The 19,274-nt window shown below is 40.9% G+C and overlaps 1 protein-coding gene across 1 annotated transcript; it reads left to right on the forward strand.

The window, feature by feature from the left end:
• Window positions 1-5,841: 5,841 nt before the first annotated feature.
• Window positions 5,842-16,245, forward strand: btc (betacellulin, epidermal growth factor family member). The gene is made up of 5 exons (XM_048258863.1): window positions 5,842-6,159; window positions 6,858-6,962; window positions 8,376-8,493; window positions 9,099-9,245; window positions 11,148-16,245. The coding sequence occupies exons 1-5, from the start codon at window positions 6,120-6,122 to the stop codon at window positions 11,278-11,280; spliced, it is 543 nt and encodes a 180-aa protein (XP_048114820.1). The 5' UTR covers window positions 5,842-6,119; the 3' UTR covers window positions 11,281-16,245.
• The last annotated feature ends 3,029 nt before the right edge of the window (window positions 16,246-19,274 follow it).

Consider the following 19,274-nt stretch of genomic DNA (forward strand, 5'->3'; position numbering starts at 1 on the left):
GTTTGCATAATAATTTGGAACACGGTGTATATACAGGCAGGGGTGTAGTGGTAAAATAAGAGGTGGGTAAACTATGAATTTGGTGATCAAGGTGGACTGTGCCATGTGATTTTTTAAAAAGGCATTCAGAACATGTTTGATGATGGTGGAGGTTATTGTCCAATGTTTATAACAATACCAGTGGTATTAAATGGTTCCTAGAGTGTTGATGAGTGTACATATTGTGAATGTGGATAATACAGTATGATTTTTAAATACATTAAAACATGCAATTGGTGAATAAACTCTTTTGAGAGGTGGATAAACATTATTTCTGAAATTTCAGAGGTGAGTAAACTGTGCTTACTCCACTGCATCCCTGCTCCTTAGCCTCCACTGCATCCCTGCTCCTTGTGTACTGCTGAAGGGTCCTCTCTTTCTCTGTGCACCCCCCTCCTTTCTCACTGTGCATAATACAGTGTGATTTTTTTAAATGTTAAAAGCTACAATTGGTGAATAAACTCTTTTGTTAGGTGGATAAACTCTAATAAGAGGTGGATAAACTCTATTTCTGAAATGTCAGAGGTGGATAAACTGTGTTTACTTGCGTTTAGCCTCCATTACAGTCCTGTAGAGGAGTAAACATCTAAACATAGATCAGTAGTAGAACCTTTAAAGAGTACATGTACTAAATTTGATAGTTCTGTCTGTTAAATTAAGATATTTTAATGACTTCCTTTAGAAGTCTGAAGAAGAAATTTTCCTCCAGTGACTAGGGAGACGGCAGAGTACGTGGCACAAACAGGATGTAAACGAATCTGGCCAATTGACCTGTGGAAGAGCACTGTCCCATAGACAGCAAAAGAAAAGTCCACAGGAAAGACAGAAACAGGAAGACGTTTTACCAATTAAGGCATCATTAGCACCGACGAGGCCGGACACCTGGACTCTGTGAAATTGGTCTATTTACTAAAATGACCGCATTGGCTTCACATTTGCTGAAGTTTCGATTCCACATTGTTAAAAAATCGCGTTTCGGCCACTGGATGGCAGTATTTACAACAACATCGAGCACCCAGAGTCCCCAGAGAGAGGTGATTGCTTCCCAAAGATTTCACGTCGCGGTCAGTTCTAAAACACGACGTGCACTCATTTCAAGACCTAAATCGCAATCATGATTTTTTTTTTGCAAATAGACTACGCTGTCTTTGTGCATATTTCATGTGTTTAAATAACCGTGTTCCCTGAGCTTAATTTCACTTCCGCTGCCGTCGCGGGCAGTCCTTACAGCGTGCATCTAAGCGTAGGCCTATATAGGATTCAGCAAACTTTTTTCTTTCGAATTATGTTCCCTTGTGCACTACACACTAAAACATCAGATGTAGGCTACGTTCTGCAAGTCACGCAATGAAACTGACATACTGTACTTCGAACCTCAATTTGGCCTCCTCCAAATGCAAACTCAGGCCTATTTAAAAAGATGCTGTTAAACCATGTACGAATCCCAACAAGCCTTGAGTGTCGTAGGCATAATCGCAAAGTGATTATACACGCACCCTGAAAATTAGGCTACATACCTCTGTATGACGTCCATGCATAGCCTTCAACAAGGTCTTCTTCAACTTTGCAGAGCCCATACGTCATCTCCTAAATGGTAAGTAAACACCCATGCATGCCAGGCCCCCAGACAAAAATAGCCTGACTTAGGAGCCACTGGCTGCTAAACCCTAAATGTTAAGGAGCGAAACCAAATAGGAGCCAACATTTTCATCTCCAATGTCTCCTTTTGTCAGCAAGCACTGGATAGAGCAAAGTATTTTGTGGCAACAACATCAGTGGGATGAAATAGGTCTATAAGAAAATTCCTTACAGTTACCATCTTCTATACATGTTCTATAACATAGGCCCTACAACATATAAGCAAAATAAAGTGTTGCATTGCAGGAACATAATTTGAGTATCACTAGGCTCATTGTTGTTGAAAACCAGTAGCCTAATTGCACCAGTGTTTGTTGAGTTTCTAACAATACAGGAAAAGCGCAAAGAAGGCAGAGAAGGATCGTACATGTCGTGTTACGCAATTAAACCTTTAAACCTTTGAGCCGCAACTTAATTCTCAGAGTGCTGGTAGAACTCAGCCCCACTAGACTACAGCCCCAAATCAGAAAAAGTTGGGATGTTGTGTAAAATGTGAATAAAAACAGAATGTAATGATCTGCAAATCTCTTCAACTCATATTTAGTTTCAAAAAGGACACAGACAATATATCAAATGTTAAAAATGACAAATTTGACTATTTCATGGAAATGTTCATTTTGAATTTGATACCAGCAACATGTTTTAAAAAAAGTTGGGATGGGGGTAACATAATCCTGGAAAAGTTGTGTAATGATAAAGAAAACAAAAGGAGGAATGTTTCACAACTAATTAGGGTACCTGGCAACACAATTGGGTATGAAAAAGAGCATCCCAGAGAGCCAGGGGCAGGGTCTCAAAGATGTAGGGGTAGGCCTATTCCTCACTCTGTGTAAACCTGTGTGCACAAATGATGAAACAATGTAATTTTAATGCTTCTTAAACATGAAATAGTGAAGTATTTGAGGATGGATGGCCGTGGTCTTTAGGACCTCAGATGGCACTGCATCAAAACCAGACCTGTTTCTGTAAAGAAAATCATTGTTTGGGCTCAGGAAAACCTCTGATAACTATGTCTATGTGTACAGTTTGATACTCAATTCAAAAACGTTAAACCATGCAACAGCCAAAACTGTATTGAGACATGATACAGAAAATACCACTGTCTTATCTGCCTGGCCTGAGCTTGTTTAAAATGGACTGAGGTAACGTGGAAAAAGGTCCTGTGGTTAGACCAATCAAAAATTGCCATTTGTTTTGGAAATCATGTACTCATCTGGGCTAAAGATGAGGGGGCCTATCCAAGTATCCAACCTTGTTTTAGTGCTCAGTTCGAAATCCAACATCTATGACGGTGTGGAGGTACATTAGTGCAAGTAGGAAAACAAAGCCAAAATGAATTCTGCACATATTTAAACAGTATTTTGCCAGTCCAGGTGCTAAAATGGTCTGTCTGCAGTCCAGACCTGTCAAATAGGTGCATCATGGAATGAAAAACATGACTAAGAATACCCCATACTCTTGAGCAGCTGAAATCCATATCCCTATTAGTCCCGACCAGTAGGGAAACTTCGAGATTGTATGGCTGGTCGGGGCTCACTAACATCAAAGTGCTGAAACGACGGCCAGTCCCACAGGCATTCTGAGGAAACTGCACTTCCACCTCAATATATATTGGGCAGTAATGGGACAACATTTCATTCTCAAAACTCTAAGCAACTCTCCTCAGTTCCTAAACATTTATAGAATGTTGTTAAATGAAGAGGTGAGGCAGCAAACATTCCCTTTCCCAACTTTCTTTAAAACATGTTGCTGGAATCAAATTCAAAATGAACATATATTTTCCATGAAATAGTCAAAATTTTCATTTTCAACATTTGACATGTTGGGTATGTCCTTTTTTGCTGCTAAATATGATCACATTCTGTTTTTATTTGCATTTTACACAATGTCCCAACTTTTTCTGATTTGGAGTTGTGGCCTAACATTTAGCTACCTAACATCAACTAATTGTCAAGTTAACAAAAATAAAATAAATTTAATGTCAACAATCTGTCTTGTGGCTGGGGCACCTGCACCGTACGCCGGCGACCTGGGTTCGATTCCCGCCCCGTGGTCCTTTCCGGATCCCACCCTGACTCTCTCTCCCACTCACTTCCTCATTCTCTACTATCCTGTCAATTAAAGGCATAAAACTTCAAAAAATATATACTTAAAAAAAACAATCTGTCTTGTTTACTGAATGTAGTATTAGATAGCTTACATCACCTCCTACAATAAACCCTATCAATATAATCAGAACCTCTTTAAAAAACACTAATGCATGCCACATGACTGTTGTGAATGTAAAACCATTCAAAGTGTGGGAACAACATATTGTGAAGGAATGCAAAAATGTAATTCCCATCTCATAAATAATTCCCATCATGATCTTCCAGGGACTAACTGGTACAAAAAGCGTTAGAATTGAAGTCACGAATAGAAGTGTGTGTGCGACAGCAACACCAAAGCACATTTCCTCTGTCGCACACACACTTCTATTTGTTTATCCAGCACTGGCTTTGGAAACGACGATGTTCACAGACAATGTAGAGTATGTTACATGATTTTATGAAAGTATGATGTATTGCAACATCAGAAGCAAGTCAAATTTGTAGTTTCTTATGTCTCATTCCATCGAACTAGAGATCCCCGATCTGGCAAACTTGCATATGCGGTTATAGCCAATAGAGGGTCGTGAAGCGAATGCAGAAGTGCCATTCACCCTGTTACGAGTTGATGAGTACTGAAACGATTTTGGAAGGATTCTTTGAAGGTACAAAAATCTTGTTAGTGTTGTTTTAAAGGGTAAATGTCCAGTTCTTCATTTATACCACTAGGGTGCAGAGTTTTTGAGATAGAAGATGTGCATTCATGTAGAATCTGGGTCAAGTTTCCCCGATAACGTTGCCTTTGAACACATTAAGAGGGCTCTAGAGACAAGGCACTAAAATTGTTTACTTTTCAAGGCGTGTTTCCCAAACTATGTCCTCAGAGTCTTCTTTTCTACATGTTTCTACACTAGTTTTGAGCATTGTGAGATATGTGTGCATGACGGGTGATCATAATATCAACAAGAAATATGCAAGTCAAAATTCAATAAGTTATCAAATATGACATGTAGGCAACATGTTACTCATGATTTGCATTTAAAGGGAAAATGTTTTCCTTTTTATCAAGTGAAACACAAAATGAACACCCTATAATGCAACATCCTAGTGTAGCATCCTGCATGACATTTTTAGGATCTAAAACATTTGTTTTATCTAAAAACTTTAGTAAGGTAGCCTATAGCCTGGTTGGCTGGAATCAGAAGGTAGGCTATCTGTGTCATATTACAAAGGCTGTGAACACAACATATCAACCTAAAGTCAGATGACGTAAAAGATAAGAATGAAAAGTTGAAAAGAATGAAACCTACATTTACATCAATCTCATCAGACTTGGAATAGATGTACAGTAGAAAAGAAAGCAATGGCTTCTCAGAGTTCAACACACCATTGAATCATAGACGTTGCAACGTTTTGTCCGTCTTGAACTCAGCCCTGTTGCACACCGTTGCAGCCAAACATGCCGTAACATAGCCTATCAAAACGATGCAAAACGTTTTGATTTCGAACATGTCTCTGATAGACGGTATTTCTGGTTGTACCTGCATGTAAGTATGACCCAACATTCTTAAAAATGGAATCAGTTGATGGGATGTTCCGTTGTTCCATTACATATACGCTCAGAACCCTATCTATAAGGCTCTGTATACGCCCAAGTGGTGAACAGGTAGTTTTACCGACAGCTAGGCCTACTCAGCATGCTTTTTCCTTTTTAGTTTTTAACATTTCATGTATTTTCTCGCAAACCTCCTGAAATGCCTGGTTCAAGAATCCGATAGCCTATTTCACACCAGAAACAAAACGTTAACTGTAAATCATCCTCCCTCTCATTGTGCAGATGCGTCATCCTGTACTGTTGGCAATATTTCACTCTCTGTCTTTATACTTGTATACATTATTTTCCTGCATTTTGTTTAAATGTATTGTGTCACCGTTTTAGCATCGTTTCAGCTTGGTTAATTTCTGAGGAATTCAGGTTCTCCCGGGGCATATTGGATCCTGCATCCAGTGCTAGAGGTGGGTGGAGTAGGGATAGGGGGTGGGGGTTGTGTGAACTGTGAAGTTTCGGTACCACCCCCACGTTGGTCTGCATTCTGGCTGGGTATACTGCTGCACTTAAGAAGTGCTTCCTGTGGTCACCTGGGCAGCGTTCAAAGGGAAAAAAGTTTTTAAACGCAACTTTTCCAATGCTCTAGAGAAAGCTAGTGTAAGGCTTTCCCTGGGATTCCTTTATCGCAGACAACACGAAAGTGGAGCACTTGGCATAGTGCCATATGTAGCCTAGGCAAGAGAGCAGGCGATAGCTTCTTGAGGAAAATGAAAACTGAAGTTTCAGAACATCAGCTCTGAATACCAATGGAAAAGTCTTACAAGCTCATATTTATACTTATAACAGGTAAGACATTCTTTATCTGTGCTCGGCAGCACCTATTACTTATAACCACCGGCTCTTAAGGAAGCGGAGATAGGCATATCAGGTGGGCAAATGTCGCACTTTACAGACGTTTTTGTAAACAGTAACCTCGTCAGTTGGGAAGTTGGTCAAGTGAAGTTTGTTTTTATTTTGTATATCTATATAATAAGTAGGCCTAGGCTAAGTGCGTAATGACTACCTGCGTCATTCATCATTTATTGAACACTTCATTGGATCTGTAATACTAAAGCATAGGCTTCGTTTAATTTCACACATGTTTGTGTTCGCCTTTGGAATCATAGCCTCATGTCTCCTCTTTTACACAGAACTCCCAAGCAGCTCAGGTATTCTAACCATTAGTCCACATCTTGAACTCATTTCCCCTAGTTACATCATGTAAAATCAATGCCATTAAAAAAAAAACCTGGTCGATATAATTAGATGACATTCCTAAGTCACAACAGGTCTTGTAAAGCACAAGATTACTTTTTATTATGTCTGGTAATCCTAATGGTTTTCAGTGTGATAGAAAATTAATTACAGTGTATGTGATACATTCCTCACACTCTTGTGACCTGTGCTTTGAGATTTTTGCTGTCAAGCAAGGAAAGGCTGACTTTGTCCAGATTTGTTTATCTTTTTTTAAATTACTACTGCTATTTTTTGTTTTCTGGCTGTAGCTATAGCCCTATGCAAACACTCCCAGGCTGAATGGAATGCAACAAAAGCGTCAGCAAACAAGACTGTATCCTGTACTCCCAATGACAACAGCAGTAACTGTGCAGGTACAGTCTCACTGAATCTTTGATGTCCTTAACACAGTTACTCTCTCTGTCTAAGTCAGATACGTTATGCCCATGCCCAAATTACACCCACACACATGTATACATTCCTTCTGATCCTACCTCCATCAGTCTTTGCACTGGGCTCAAGAATTCATCAGACTATTGTTGTGTCCATCGCTGACCTTGTATTCTGAGTGTTGATTGTGGCCAACAGTTCACCCCTCTGGCTGATGGTGTGAAATGTAATACTTTTCTATGACCAACAAGTTTGGCTCCTCTTTGTCAAATGGAATGTGTCTTGAATAGAGCCATTGTATTTTGGAAGTCTAAAGTTTATCAATGATATAATGCTAAACCATTTTAGTTCCAGTCTTATAGATCAGTCAGAACAGATCATTCATCACAAAATAATATAGAGGAATGGAAAAAAATAATTTTCACAGAAATGTTGGGTTGTTCTCAGCAGGTGCATGCTTCTACTGGTACATGTGTAGATCACATTACACGAGTGGCCTCTCAGTAATTAGACCCACGACAATTTAACTTCCAAGTCATTCTGAAAGATGGCAGCCTCTCCGGTTTCCGGAAGCCAGGTTTTTACACTCTCTGGATGGTACTGGCAACTAGCACACCTTGCTAGCTTTATAATGACCTGTACTGCACTCTATAAGCACCAAAACACACTGCTGAGTTACACACTGACAGTGAAGGCTACTTTCTCTTTTATGTAGCCATTGTTGTTTGACTGTATTCACACTGAATTTTGTTCAAATTTCAGTGCAACATTCCACCTCTTCGGTTAGCTAAGACTGTAAGCTGAAACACTGCGTCACTGCCTGCCCGACCTCTAGAGCTTCAGAGATATTTTAAGAAATTAACCAAACAAAACCAGCAACAGAGCACCCAGATGTGCAGCCTAATTGGAGTGTAGTTACAAGCTTTGGGTGAAGTCAGGGAGACCATCACAATGGTTTATTGGAAGTCATTTCAGACCGTGTTTGGAGGGATTGAATACACCCTAAGCTTGAATGAAGGAACACAATTATTGTTTCCAGACAGGTGCCTATAGAGATGTGTTTTCAGGCTCTACCCATGACTGTGTTGCTGGCTTGCTAAGAGCAGGATTGTTAAATATCTATTCAGTATCTGCTATTGTAGGCCTAATGGTCTTGGGTAAGAGTGTACCCATTGTGGCCAACCATAATGAAACACATTTTGAATTATTAACTGAAATTACACAAAATGACAAATTGGACAGAATGATATTAAACACTGTGGTTTGGTCTGTCCAGAGTAGAGCCAGCATTGGGATTGTTGTGTAAACACTGTGGTTTGGTCTGTCCAGAGTAGAGCCAGCATTGGGATTGTTGTGTAATCATCAGCTCATTCACTGCTTTGTTTTGTGCCGAGCAGTGACCAAAGAGACTCACACATGGAACAGCCATTTCTCCAAGTGTCCAGAACAGTACAAGCACTACTGCATTCATGGCAAGTGCCGCTTCGTCACGGAGCAGAACACCCCGTCCTGCCGGTGAGCTTATAGATCAACGTGACATGTGTCTAGGTTTTTAATTCAATTTGAGTGGGTGGGTGGGTGATGGGAGTGGGCTTGGCAATCAATCAATGCAGAAAGAAAGTAGGATTTGTTCTATTTGCTCCCCATTGCAGAAAAACCAAGCCCTGGTGGATGGGTTAGGTAGGAAGGTAAAAAATAGTTTTTATTATTAGTTTGTAGTTTACAGTGATGCATGACAATAAACACAGCTTGTGTGACTGGATCTGCTCAAATCAAACAAAGCATGATGCCCAGTGGGTACAGAAACCCATATGCAGTGTCCTATGAAGGACTATACTCCGGTCACATCAAAGCTGCTCATAACTGGCCTGAGGATTCAGGAAATGAAAGAAAGCAGACAATTTATGTTTCAAAACCATTACATTCAGACCAGGGAAGTTATCGAATGCATAGAGAAGTCAAGTCGTTTTATTCTTATCTGTCATTTGGGATACTATTAGACAATTTAATGTCCAGTTTTGTGCAATACACGCACGTGCATTTACCTCTACTCATGGTTTACACCATCTTGTGTGTTCTATTCTTTTTTAAATGTTTTTGTTGTTTGCACCCTGTTGAAGTTGTGCCAGTGGATACACTGGTTCCCGATGTGAATATTACCAGTTTGACTGGCTCATAGGAGACAAGAGGCAGATCATCATTGCCTGTGTGATTGCGGGGCTGGTTCTCCTCATCATTCTGCTTGTGTTCATCTGCGTATGTACAAAGTGAGTCACCCTTTTTACAAGTCACATGTGTCTTCTATAGGCTTGGGTATCGAATATCGAGTATTGGTTGGAACCGGGACTATATTTGCGATTTTCAAATTTTTGCGAATCGTTCAAAAGTTTAAATTTCGATTCCCAGTCCGCCGACCGGAAGAAGAAACAGCTGAACACCAACAAAGAAGCGCATAGTTCATAGAATTAAAATTCATGGAGAAGGTCAGACTATTTCATTCAGAAAGCAGGGTTCCCGCAGATCCTTAAATAGTCTTAAATACAACTGAATTTTCGAAAGAGAGGTATTAAATGTGCGTATGGGACCGCCAGCGAGTGCAAGAGAGCGAGTGATGTCTCAATCCAGTTTTGTGTATTTAAAACGCAATTGTATAAGTGACTAGGCTATTAGGCTACGGGAGGAAGTGTAGTGGTTGCAGAGTGAAGATGTTTTTCACGGGTGTGGTTAAAGTGGTGAAAACGGTAATAATACAGTAGGCCTATGTACAAAATAATATGCCTGATGTTTTCGTGGTGTAGCTGAGGCCAGAGAGATATACAGGTAGCCTACGTGGAATAAGAAAGCCTACGGTAGAATGAGCGGGAGAAAGAGCAATAGGTTGGCCATACGTTCGAATTTAGGCCGGACATATGGATTTTAAAAGCCCTGTCCGGCGTGCGTTGCAGCCTCAAGCCGGACGCTTTGTTTGTTTTGGAGTCCTTTTGGAGTTAAGCGTTGCATCTAAATCTAAACTATGGACGCGAAGACTGCTGGTCAAATTATGTGCAGTGCTTCGCAATCAGGAGGAAATACTGTATATGTTAAGTTGATCTGTTTGCATCTTTCCAAGTCTGTCTAACTGTCTATCTGTCAAAGTTATAATAGCCTACCTGTAATATCTGCCAGCAGCTTGCTTGCCAGCGTTTCCCAGTAGGCTAGGCCTACTTCGCAAAAGTTGTGAACTATAACCGCATATTTTTTGAATGTCGGCGACTGACTACATAAAAAAATAATACGTGCGTGCTTGAGATGAAACCAGCAGTTTTCAGCAGGATCATGCGAGGAGGACCTGTCTTAATTTAAAACAAGTCAATAGACCTCTCCAGAATAAGTCCCGCCTCCTAACTTCCGTATCCATCCAGCCTTCGGTCGTCAAATGTCTATGGGAAATAACATGGCGTTTTGAAAGATCGTACCTGTCAAACTCTGTAGGTGACAAAGTAGAAAAAGCTGCTGGGCAGATTGGCCTACACACTTCTGCCATCTAGTTTCCACTGGATTTTTTGATTTTCGGTGCCGTTTAAGTACTTAAATGGATTTACGGTAAGCCGTTTAAGGGGGTTAAAATTAGTAGGAAATAAAAAAACTATTGCATAAACAGTCATATATATCTTTTTGCCGTGGTATAGTGTTAAGTTTCATTTAGATGTCTTGAAAAGGTCTTAAAAGTCTTTAAATTTGCACTTGGAAAATGTGCAGATACCCTGAGAAAGACCGTTAATTAGCTAGCTCATTTAAAATATCCTAAACCTTTTTTGACCCTGCCTCTTAAAAAAATCGAATCGGAGAATCGTTAGGAACCGGAATCGAAATAAGAAATCGGAATTGGAATCGGAATCGTTCAAATTCAAACGATACCCAACCCAAGTCTTCTAGTTGAGTTGATGTATGTTTGATCAATGCTGTATAGCAATGCAATATTGTCTAACTTCAGTGATGAAAGGTGATATTATGGAGATGCAACCACTTCATTTTGTACTTGTGCACAATGCAAAATGCAGTCAGTCTGACTGATTTTGAATCATATGCTTGGTAAGGCAAATGGAAGATTTAAATTATTACTTCCACAGCCAATTTGATGATGTACTGTGAAGTTACAGCAGTTTAACAGTCCCCCTTGTGTTTTCCAGTCGACCTAAACTCTGCAGAAAAAAGAAGAGAAGGGAGGAGAATAAAAAGGATGAGATTGAGAAGCTTCGCACCATAATCTCCAGTGAGGCCTCAGCTCCAGCTCCAGAAACACTGGCCACAAATGCGGTGTGAGATGGCGTGCGCAGCTCCTCTGATGTCATGTCACTCAGGTCTTGGTGGCGATATCATCAACAATGCATCGCTGAAGGTTTCCATTTCCCTACCAGTCAGATTTTAGCTTGGGGCAGATCAATCATATCCTTTTTGCTCGGAACCATTCGTCTCGCCAAAACACAACACAAAGTGGAACTCCCATAGCTGTCACAGACAGATGAATGGGATGGAAGCAAATTCCAGTAACTCGGCAGTACTCTGGGAATTACCTGGGAGAGAGAGTCGGCTCATCTGGAGAACGCATGACCCGATCTTTCCACACCCTTATATAGACACCAACGAAGAAGAGCGCTCGGAGCTGAGTGCCTCTGCTGTCAGATTCAAGGCGCAAAAAGCCTCTTGGTCTCGGTCTAAACAGGGCAGAGAGGGATTTGTCTGTGACGCCATGCAGGCAAGCTCCTGTGCTAATGGCATGTGGGTAGCCCTGTCTTAACAACACACAGGAAAGCCAGACAAAGTGAAGTCTACACTTCAGCCTTAGACTACTGAGGTGATGTGTTGATTGGAAAGAAGTGACTATGAGGGAAAAAAAGAAAGAAAGAAAGAGAGAGGATCCTCATCGCATATAATGCTGTCATTTACTTATCTGTGTTTTATGATGAAATTTATGTTCGGGGATGCTCAACAAAAGGGGCTGTCTCTTGCTGGACAAGCTGATGGCCCCAAGGAACGATAGCTCCCATTCCTCCCTCAATCTAAAATTTTTATTCAGTCAGGCAATTGGAAATGTGTGCAGCAGTCTTTGATGGTGATCTCTGGAGTAGATATAGAGACAATTGAGTGGGTGACTGTATGACAACACGGAACCAAGCTATTCGTGCCTCAGCAGCTGTGAAAAAAAAGGGATTAGCTCTGGGCTGGGGTGACATGGGTTGTCATAAAATAAGGTCTAAAGGCCCGATGAGCATGTTGGTTGTCTCATAAGATTCTTCTTCTTTCCACACGCAACACTGTTAGTGTAGATGCGTTTACACTTAGAGGCTCAAGCTTTTCATGATATTATGTCCAGATTAATCCAGTGGTGTACCTCACATTGCACCTTCTTAAGAGTTACAGATGTTTCACTTGTTAGTCTCTTGCAATACATTGTGCAAGGTATTATTTTGTGAGATTAAGTGTTTATTATCAAGCTAATAATACATTGTCATATACAAAAACATCGGTGGAGGTCGGCACAAATTAGATATGAAATAAGCTAAATTGTATTTTTAATTGTCAATTTTAAATTAAACAAGAATCATCAGTCAGTCCATTATGTGACTAATTGAGTTATAATTGGTCTCACCAGCCACTTGCTTGAATGAATTCCACTAATTAATGGATGGAATTATGCTGATTTTAAGGATGAAGGTGAATTGTTCGGTATGGTCCATTATAGATAATGTGTTTCATTTATTTATTCTTTATTCTTTGAAATGTGTTCATTTGTCCCAAACATTGAGCTAATTCAGAACCTATTCTGGGAAGAATAGAGTCATAAGCTAGTGGTATGATTTTGTTATGAAAAGGCATCATTTCAGAATGTCCAGAGGGTTTTGTCTTATGTAAACAGTGTTGTGTTATTGTAAAATTAGCTATGAGGTTTATTGGATTAAAATCCAACAGGCAAATTCCATTATGCTGTAATGCAACATAGTCAAACCCCACAAAATTATTTGTAAGGGTTTATACTGACCTCAGTATTAGATTGTTGGTTTATACTGCCAGTGTGGTAGTTTAGATGTTAAAGCACATCTTAATGCAGTTTTTTTGGCAAAGACCTGTTTACAGTTTCACTTTCCAAATGTAGCTGTTCGTGTTTTATCCATGATTGATAATTATACGCAGTAATTATCAGATTCAATGTACACATATGTATTTTTAGAAGCTTTGTAGAGGTCTACATATTCACACAGTAAATTAAAACATATTTTGACTTGCAATATTGGTATATGTGTCACTGACTTTACCAAATTTCCCTCACGGGATCAAAAAAGTATATATACTTATACTTGAATCTATGATGAACATGAATAACAGCCTGTCCAAACCAGGATCATTAAATTGTTTGACAGCATTCTTTCAAATTATACAGTCAGATGACTGCATGTCCCCCTCCCAATGATTGCAGGAAATGCCTGAGAGAGGAATTCTGCAATCTGACTGTTCTGTACAACAGACACTAATCGCACTCCTTTGACTATGGACACAGCAGTTTATTCAGGACCCTTCTGTCTGCCACGAACATAAAGGAATCTTGCTTCACACCAGGCACAGCTCTCTTCCCCAGCCCATTCATATGAAAAGAATCCTGCTTCTTAAGGCTGCCTCCTCAGCCCACCACTGCACTGAGGAGAACACTGGTGACAATTGACTGCAGCAGGAGTTTCCTACAGATATTGAAGGAGCTTTCTCTGGAAAAAGCACTCGTTTTTGCCTGTTTCTTCAAAGACTGTCGACATTTGCTGACCAGTCCAGTCTATTATCCAGCTGCATCCTCAAGTCCTTAAATGTGCTGAGCATGGATGATATAGAACTGGAAAGAGGGAGGAAGTACCACCAAAAAAAGTTTGAATTTCACTGCAACCATCCTTTTCAAAATGCACATTTCACGGGGCTCATTTGCGGCACCATCTAAAGTCAGCCAACCTTGCAGAGGAATAAAGCGTAGAATTCAGCGGTATATCGTTGATACGGATTTGTTGAAGACTGGCCCTGGGCCCCCCCAAGTCCTCCCCCACCCCACCTCCACCTCTAGTTCACCTCACGGTCACGGTGTTGTCTGTGAACTTCTATATGTGGTATGAGTCAAAGTTGAAGTACTAAAGTCAGTACCTGAAGTCAGAAGTGTAATGGGTGGACATGACCAGGGAAAGCAGTGTCCCCTGTGGTGTGGTTGTGCTATTGACTGTGTTAATGCCAGACCGAAATTTCAGTCTGAAAGGAGCAATGCCACATCCTGGCAAACGGCGGATCTTCCCATAGACCTCTGAAGTTCACCTACAAAAAAGAACCAAACCTGCCATCTTTGCCCATATAAGGAGATCTAGGTGTTAATTGAAGCTAACTACCTATAACAACTTGCATTGGAAGTTAGCTCTGGGGTAGAAAAAGTCTAAGTTTGCTGTCTTAACCGACTGAAGATCACCACTCAAAGGCAGAGGGCAAAATTGAGTTAAGCAAAACGTCTGCATTTCAGACGTCTTTGTCACCATGACAGTTTAACAGGTGCAATAATAATTTCAAAACCCCATGTTATTTTTCCATAGGAAAAATCGCAAGATACTGGATCCCAAAGATTGCAGTTTATTTGTAGGTGAACTTCAGAGGTCTATGAGGTAGGGCTGTGATCGAGGTCACCAGGCGTGCATCCACCCTCAACTCTGCCAGCTTTTCCCTCAGGAGCTGGGACTCAGGAGAAGTTAAAGAATACGACTGTCACTACACCACCCCCTTGTTTAGGTGAGAGTGAGTCCTGCGTAGCAGATAAACATGGCATCTTCCACATCCATTACATGTGATGTCTAGGCAATTGGCCTGAAGTGATTCAGCACACTAGGGGGTGTCTTTTGGTAACTGGGATGTGAGAAATGATGTCTTTGATTGCACAAGGACCTTCTCCAATTGCAGTAAGCTGTGGACATTTTCTATTATCTCTTTTACACACAAAATTAACTGTTCGTGTTAATTTCACTTTGCTACCTCTTCTGATGAAAATTACTTGGGGAACTTTGATTGTCTTTTGCCTCAGAACTGTGTCCGAAGGCAACAACTTTCCTCCAAATTGGCAGCATGTTGTGCTCTGTGGACTAATTGCCCTATAGCCAATTCAATCTGCACTGTGCAAACCCAGTGCAAATAAGCCTCGCGCTGATAAAGCTTTGAAGAGCCGCTTCTTCACAGAGCGCTTTATTGCACTCAAGTCCCCTAGTAAGCTCCTGCCAACAGAAACTGGCCGGTGTGACCTGCAGGCGCGAGCTCATGTTTCAGCTTGGCCATAAATAGAGCGCTCTTGCCCTGATGTCAGTGATCAAAGAACGATAGGAATCCAGCACCTCCACTGCAGGCATCACATGACGTAGGGGATACACTTGTGTGTGTGTGCGTGGGTGTGTGTGTGTGTGTGCTGGCGCGCCCAGCTGCATGTGGGTGTGTGTGTGTGTGTGTGCGTGCCGGTTGTTACTCTTAGATTCATCAAGGCCCTGTCACTTTTGCATCAGCAGTTGAAATACTTGCCAGGGCTGTCGCATGTGGGTGTGTGTGTGTGTGCGTGCCGGTTGTTGCCAGGGCTGTCGCATGTGGGTGTGTGTGTGTGTGCGTGCCGGTTGTTGCCAGGGCTGTCGCAGTTGTCAAGTGAAAATCATTATCTTTTCCTCTTCTTTCTCTTTTTAGCATTTCTCTCCTCAAAGAAATTACTTTCTGACTGTCAACACATTCCTCCAGAACTACTTTAATAGCAGGAGGAACATGAATTGATAGTCAGAAAATCAAACAGTATGCCGAAAAACACACCGCCATATCAATGGTCCACTCTATATTCAATCCCTTGCTTACTGCCATGACCTGTTAAGGACAGAGCGACAGCACTGGGCTGTATAATAAAGTCATAGCTAGCCCTGAGTAGCCCCAGATGACCTTTGGCTGATGGCTTTATAGGGCCGCTGTGCAGCGAGATGAAGGGCGTGCCTCCGAAACCGCTCAAGAGGAAAACATCTTGCTGGTATCGGAAGTGTGTGATAACAAGTGCCTCTGGTCTAGGAATTATGAAAGATGGCTTCTGGCACACTTTGAAAAAGTTGTGCCGTATGAGAAATATATTGTTTATGACTGTGCTAGTGTTTAGAGTCTGTATGTAGACTATGTGCCATTGCATAATACAATACAGCTGAAACTAAACTGATATTTGTTTTACAATTTATTAAACTGCATTATATCCACAGCAAACGTACATGTACATTTGTGGTGTATCTATATTACAGAAAATGATGTAGAAGAACGTGTGTGACAAGACAGTAAATGGACAGTAGCTACAATTACAACCTGATGTTAAACAATGGGACAATCCAGCATACATTACATACAAAGAAGACATTACATGTATTCTTTATGAAGTAATGGTATCATGATGATCAGACATTTCATTTTGGATAAAGTTAAAAATATGTAAAATAGATAGGAAAAAGCAATCTGTTGAGGCTACAAAACCATTCCCTGATGGTGTTTTTGTGTTTACATTGCCCCAATGACAACATATGGCATGTTGTTTTATGCAACTGTCCCTTCCATTCTAATGCTGTAGATCCCTAATGATGATTTAGGAAGATCCTCTGAAGATTTCTAGGAGGATGAGATTTTTAGTCAAATGGTGGAAATATGATTGAGGACAGTGTCGTCTGTTATAGTGCTACACAATATAAAGTGTGTACTTATTTTTTTTAATAATCTTCCATGGGTCCGCCTTTCCATTTAATGAATTTAGTCAGTCATCATCAATTACATATATCATCAATAACATATAAACAATCTAGGTTTAAATGACAAGCAAACATTTAGCGAACATTCCAAAAATACAGTGTCCCTAACACTAATTTAGGATGATTATCATTTGCATACCATGACACAAATATATTACATTACATTACATTTGGCTGACGCTTTTTTAACCAAAGCGACTAACAACATGGTAAACAGTAAGTTTTAGAACAATTCTCACAATAAAAAACAGTGGAAGGACCGCAGCCTCATCAGGAAGTACAGCCTGATATATATAATATATAAATATATAAATATAAATAAAATAAATAATATAAATAGATGTTTTGGAAGTAATGCCTGATTTGAAGAAAGGGCAGAGCAGCAGGCTGTACTTCCTGATGAGGCTGCGGTCCTTCAATGTCTGCAGTAAGCTCCTCAGGATGTTTTACCAGTCTGTTGTTGCCAGCGTCCTCTTTTATGCTGTGGTATGCTGGGGAGGAAGCATAAAGAAGACGGATGCTGGGCGACTAGACAGGCTGGTAAGGAAAGCTGGCTCTGTCGTGGGAGCCGAACTAGAGTGCATCACTTCAATATCAGATAAAAGGACCCTGAGCAAACTGATCAACATCTTGGACCATGAATGTCATCCACTCCACAGCACTTTTATAAAGCAAAAGGGCTTGATCAGCTGGAGACTTCGCTCACTGCCATGCACAACTGAAAGGCTGAGGAAGTTATTTGTCCCCAGGGCCATTGAACTGTTCAATGCTTCACTTAAGGGAAGAGGAGAGATAGACTTCTCTGCATAGTCTGTCTGCCTCTCCACCCTCTCCATGTTTGAGTACTGACTGCCCACTACTGTTTTACTACTGTCCACAGCCTAATGTTTTACTACTGTTTTACTGCTACACTGTTTTTCATGCTATATTAGCACACATGACCAATGGCTTCTGCTACAGTACTGAATGGCTGTAACCCTATTACCTCAAACTATTCTTGCACTGACATAGTTTTTTATATTACCTTGTCTACATTATACATTACTCTCTTATTTGTCCATATTATTTATGCTTGTCTCTTGACCTTATTCTTGCACTGTTGCACTGTTGGACTATGGACTACTTTTTGCACCTCCACCATGACACTGTGGGCCAGATGTACTAACGCTTTTGTGCACACTTCAGGCATATTTGTTTATAGCGTCGGTGTAAAATCATTCCGCGAGGTATGTACAAACAGGCGCAATGATGTAAGCATAAACTGCCTGTCGCTGGAGCTGAAAGTGGCAGTTTTATGTTTTTAATGTCATGCATATGCATTCATGGGAGGATCCAGGGGAAAGTGGGAGTTTAGCGTAAAAAGATGGGAGGGGAAGAGTAAAGAGCGCCTAATTATGTATTCCGCGGTATGTACAAAGACTGCTCCTGAAAGCGCACGTCTATTCTGCGCCTAAATACTTCCGCCTTGTAAAAGCAGGTGTTAATCCAAATTGCAGTTCAATGCGTTAATAAGAGAACCTTTCAAAGACAACAGAATCGCTATTTAGAGCACTTTTGTAAGTCTTTGTACTATCAAAAGCAACATTAACTTTTCGTTGGCCTTTCAATGTCTTACTTTCCTCTCCGTCATTCACTTAAACTTTCCTACTTGCTAGATTTGACCAATCTTCCATAGCCTACGTGCACAAGCATTTTGAGTAGAACTACTGATCTTCATTATCTCCTTGCTTGTTGACATCTTATCATGTATGGTATTATTTCATGATCGCTAAACGTTTGATTCTTTTAATGTTGTCATCAGTTAACTTCATTCAACTGCGCTTGTATGAGCTGCCATTCAGTTGTGGACGTTCATAAATTGCGTTTATGGGCGGAGAAAGGCAGAGAAAAGCGCAGTTTACACTAAGGATTGAACGATTGATAAATACGACGGAAACTTGGGTCTGACAGCGTTCGCAATGTGCGGTTTGTCTATGACGCTGATAACGCTACGTTCGCAAATGTACGTACATCTGGCCCTCACTCTCTTGAGCACCTTACCATGCACACAGAACTACAGGCCAGTCCTGGCCAGACGAATGACTGAAAAGCCAGTGGCCCACCGGCCAAAGGGCTGGTTTTTCCGCTCACAGACGCTAGGGGGAAACAAGACAGCCACCATTCACCCCAGAAAAAGGCATATAACCATTCCAATGACGCTGAAGCTGTTAAGATAAATTAAACTGCATAGTTACCCTTTAAATTATGTGGAAAACACTCTGGTTCAGCAAGTGGTGCCACTTCACCCATCTGCACACCTCATTAGTTGTCACAGGGTATAATTTAGTGACCTCAAAGGGATCCCTGATAGTGCTCTCCATCTGTCACCAGTAATACAGAGTTATATCAAAGCCTCTGCCAGACTGGCAGCCAACAGCAGCTAGCGGTGGCTAATTTATATTTATGTGGGCATAGCCATGGATCTTAGCCCATCTGGTGGAGAAACGTCAGATCTTTGAG

The sequence above is a fragment of the Alosa alosa genome, chromosome 12, assembly GCF_017589495.1.
Source record: "Alosa alosa isolate M-15738 ecotype Scorff River chromosome 12, AALO_Geno_1.1, whole genome shotgun sequence".
Classification (NCBI taxonomy): Eukaryota; Metazoa; Chordata; class Actinopteri; order Clupeiformes; family Clupeidae; genus Alosa; species Alosa alosa.